At 35.9% G+C, this 5,072-nt stretch overlaps 1 protein-coding gene across 4 annotated transcripts in view; it reads right to left on the bottom strand.

Moving 5' to 3' along the window:
- LOC106884332 (glycine receptor subunit alpha-2) overlaps positions 1-5,072 on the bottom strand; it is a 206,315-nt gene that overhangs the window by 124,413 nt on the left and 76,830 nt on the right. For all 4 annotated transcript variants that reach the window (XM_052972553.1, XM_052972554.1, XM_052972552.1 and 1 more), the window contains one exon: positions 538-660. In XM_052972553.1, coding sequence (XP_052828513.1) covers positions 538-626 — 89 coding nt within the window. In that variant the 5' untranslated portion in view covers positions 627-660. The remainder of the gene's footprint in view (positions 1-537; positions 661-5,072) is intronic.

Consider the following 5,072-nt stretch of genomic DNA (forward strand, 5'->3'; position numbering starts at 1 on the left):
ATATATATATATATATATATATATATGTATGTATGTATGCATATATATATATATGTATGTATATATATATATATATGTATACATGTATATGTATGTATGTATGTACGTATGTATGTACATATGTATGTACGTATGTATGTACGCATGTATGTATTTATATATGTATGTATGTATGTATGTATGTACGTATGTATTTATGTATGCATGTAAATTTCTACAAGGAAAAGCTTGAGAGTGACTTCAAAGTTTCGGATTGCTTTCCTTCATCAGACACGTGAAAGCTTCGAAGACACAGTTAATCCTTTCCATCTAGATGTTAGTAAATATGCGCTCAACTAAAATGTATTTGGTTATCCCTCAGTTTAATGCATATCTTGACCCAAGAATCAAACATTAATGTATTTGTATATGCATACATAGATTCATAGATACATACACACATACATGGATTCATAGATACATACACACATACATGCATACATAGTTACATACATACATTACACACAAGTAAAAATGGGAAGGGAAAAACGAACTTACCTGGAAGGTGTTCCACTGCTTATAGTTGTTTCAACACAACACAGAACCAACAACATTAAGGCGAATGTATTCCATGTGTAGTATCCCATTCCCTTTCTTTCCTCAATGTTGGTCTTCAAAGACCTGCAAGATGGAAGGTTAAGATAATCAGCAATTAGTATATTTTGATGGTATTTTAGTTCAATTTATAAAATATGGCGTCGTTGAATCGCAGCTCATGTCTCTACGTTGTTTGTATGAACACACACGATACACAGGCACTCGTGTGTGTATGGCACTCGTGTGTGTATGGCACTCGTGTGTGTGTGTGTGTGTGTGTGTGTGTGTGTGTGTGTGTGTGTGTGTGTGTGTGTGTGTGTGCGCGTGTGTGTTCTTGTGTGTGTATTTGTGCTTGTGTATGTGAAGGGATGGCCTAGTGGGTAAGGTGTTGTACTCACGATTGCTAGATCGTGGGTTCGATTCCAAGAGCGGGTGGCGTGTTGTGTTCTTGAGCAAGAAACTTAATTTCACGTTGTTCCAGTCCTCTCTGCGAGGGATTAGCTTTTCGATCGGGGGGAACGTTAGCCTATTTGTCTTGTCAAAAGGGTGACATCATTCAAAAGTTAAAATGGTGAAAAATGCATTATGACTAGTGATACATCTGGTCGATCACGTGACGTATATATGTATGTATGTGCATGTGTGTCTGTATTTATGTATCTATATGTGTATTCATATACACATATTTGCTTGTGTATACATATATATATACATATATATGTATGTATCTATATGTGTGTGTCTGTGTTTATGGATTTATATCTATATGTGTATATTCATATATACATATTTGTCTCTGTGTGTGTGCGCGTTTGCGTGTGTGTGCATGTGAGTGTGTGTGCATATGTCTGTGTGTGTTTAACAACAACAAAAGATAAAACGATAAGAGTAAAATGATTGAAGCCAGACAATTTTTACTGCAGACAAAACTTCAGCAAAACTCCATCATTGACAGCCAAACAAAATAATATCAAATACTAAAAGACATAATTGAAAGTGATGTTCTAAACTCTATGGTCACCAAATAGACGTCCATTTGCTATTTTTCCTGCAAATCTTTGAAACTCCAGGAACATATCCATCCAGATCAGTTGTGTAGCCGGCGGACCGCGGAACTTTCTGAATGACACGTTTGCTTTCGATTTTTTTAGTTGTGAGGCTCGTGTGATGATGGGTATTGTCACATGTGGCCTCATCTCACAGAAGTTGTCAGTGGCTGTGTGGTAAGACGCTTGTGTGCGCATGTGTGTGCGTGTGAGAGAGAGAGTGTGCGTGCAAGTGGTAAACAAGTTTACGTTCACTAGTCCTAAACATCCTCAACACAGTAGATTTCAACAACGTAACATTAAAAAAAAAAAGACAAATGTCTCCTGAAAACGTTGTTGCTGGATTAAATTTTAATGCATAATTCGTAAAGACTTTCATGTTGATAATTCCTCATCACACTTACTGATTTTATGTTCCTATTGATAATCGAAGTTGAGAAATCTAGCAAAGCGGGTGTCGAAAATCTTTGTTTTACTTGTCTAACTTCATTTATTATTTATTTATTTCTATCCTCTTTGTCTCATAAGCTTCTTACTTTCACTTATGTGTGTATCCATCGAATTTCTTTTTCTATCACCATTTAACGATGCAGATATACTGTAAAAAGCCTGGAAATTGCGGTATTCATCTCGCGAAGGAATCTCGGATCGCTGTCAAGAGTTACAAAACACAGAGTTATATCAGTAGCAGAGGAAAGGTGTCTCACAGTAGTAGCGGAATTGTTAAATACGCAGTTCTGCATGTTTGAGGTCACTGATGAGGTCACAGATGTGTGACGAAAGAACTCTGGCCTAAATACGTTTAATGTAATATAAAGCTGAAGCAAATTAACGCCAAATATATAGTGCGTGTGTTTTTATTGGCTAAACTGGCAACATGACCATCCTCAAATACAACAATATCTGTTTCAACACACAATTTCACATCAAGAATCTTGCAAAACAAATATGTACATATATACGCATATATTCATATATTATTTGTATTATATATATATATAGATAGATATATAGATATATATATATAGATATATACGTATATATATATATATATACACGTGTGTGTTCTGTGTGTGCGCGCGCGTGTGTGTGCATGCAAGCGGCAGAAAACCATTCCATATTTCACACGACTAGTGTTGTGGTGCTAAAAAGGTTTCGTCGAGTTTAATAGTGTCTGCAGGGGGCTAATGGTTTGTGAAGTAACTTTTTATATGTTTTCCTTTTAGCCACCTCCAGGGTGGGGGCTGGGGCAGCCAGTGCGTTGGCTTTTGAAACGTTTGTCAACACATAAATGCATATGTGTATGTGTGTGTATATATGTACGTATATGTGGTGTTAATGTTTCAGAATGTCTAACCTACTGAACCATAACCATCGACCCTGCTGCTGATTGAGATATTCCCATCTATTTTCGCAATCATAAAAAATTTGGTTTTACTGTTGTTTGTGAAAAGCCAACAGTTTTAGAACGACGACCTGCTCAGGTGTTTGGGGACAATCTGCAGTTATTTGGTATCTCCCGCCCAATCAATAATTCAGCACGACTCACTTATCACAGATTTGTGACATCACATTAAATTTACTTCGGAGAGTTGGATCTAGATTCTTTCTTTTTCTCTCTTTTATTCTTACTTATTGCTTCATATATCTTGCTATTGTTTTGTTTAATGAATTGTTAGATGTTGCTGACACCAAACATATTTATATATTTCGGTTAAAGTAATAAAGACAGGTCTGCAGCATTGTTTTGTTTATTTGGGTGATGGAATATTATCTAAATCCATTAAGTGTTTCCAACAAATTGCTTAAAAACCAGGACCTCTAAAACAACACTGCCTATTAAAATCCAACTATCATCTTTATTGACTGGTATTATTATTACTATTGTTATTACTATTATTATTATTATTATTATTATTATTATTATTATTATTATTATTATTATTATTGTTATTATTTTTCCTTTCACATTATTATAAAACCAATAAATTAAATTAGCTAATTCATCGTAAAATCTTCACGTCGAGTCGGAATGAGTTTTTGTTTTCTTTTTGTTTTCCCGCCATTACAACCGCGTCTAGAATACATCTAATGTAAGGTTGTTGCTTTTCTCGTTGATGTAGTGCTGTCGGCGGCGGCGGCGGCGTTGATGGTGGTGATGGTGGGACAAGTGATGGGGGTGGAGGTGTTGCGATGGAAGTGGTAATCGTTGTTTTTTATCGGTGTTTTAGCCCCTAAGTAAGTCCATTCTAGTGGTTCCTATGACGCCCTTGTCTTTACATTACCTTATTCACGTTTTGGATTATATATTTATCTTACTGCAAAATATCCCCTATGTTTTGAATGACATTTAGGTGTGATTTAAAGATGTTATGGAGGAATCCGAACACCCCCGTGAATAGACGGTTCTAAATTCTATAAGAGCGCATGCGTGCTACAGATACAAAAAAAAACAGTGTGGTATTTACAGAGGCTGTATAAAAACAGTCGTAGAAGTCGTTTGAGACGAGATGTTGGAATTATGTGTTGTTGAATTGATAGTTGTTTAACTGATTATATCAGAAGACCGCAATCACAATAAAATATCATAACAGAAGGGCATTTGGCTGTTTCTAGATAGATAGATAGATAGATAGATAGATAGATAGATAGATAGATAGATAGATAGATAGATAGATAGATAGATGCATACATACATACATACATACATACATACATACATACATACATACATATGGGGCTAAACAAGATCGATAACATCATTCGGTAGATGAGCAGATCTATTGGCTTCCGGCTGTAACAGGAAGTAGTTATAAATGTTTGCAAACTTGGATAGAGTGGAGTAACTGCAGTCTAGAATCGAAACGGTGAACTAGATTCAGCAGCAGTTTACCTCCTACGTAAATTCGTTTTTCTTCTCGAGCCCACCGTCGTGGGTTTCAATGAAGCCGCTCTACCTGCTAGAGACATAGCTAAATCCTCCCTCAAGTCATTCACGCTATCTTATGATTCAAGAAGTAACAATGGAGGGTCACAAGCGAAGTGTTTTTATGCAATGGTCTGCTTGACCTGGATTGACCTAGCAATAAATAGCAGCAGCAGCAACAACAACAAGTTCCTTTCTAGAATGGAAAGACATAAAATTTAAATATCAAAATGTCGAAGAAGATTTAAATCAGAACAATTTGATTCCGTTCTCCTCATGTTTAAAGACTGAAAACCTTAATATAAAAGTACGCCGCTTATATCAATACTCATAAATTTCAATGAAATTTATACGAAACCTTTTATCCACAATGACCGTAAAAGTATATCAAGAGATAATACATCTCAGAGGAATTATCAGCATTGACCTTCAGACCTCTCCACTCTATTTCTCTCGCTCTCTTTCACTCACTCACCTCTCTCTCTCTCTCTCTCTCACGATACATACATACACATACATACATA

Source organism: Octopus bimaculoides, chromosome 13 (assembly GCF_001194135.2).
Source record: "Octopus bimaculoides isolate UCB-OBI-ISO-001 chromosome 13, ASM119413v2, whole genome shotgun sequence".
Lineage (NCBI taxonomy): Eukaryota > Metazoa > Mollusca > Cephalopoda > Octopoda > Octopodidae > Octopus > Octopus bimaculoides.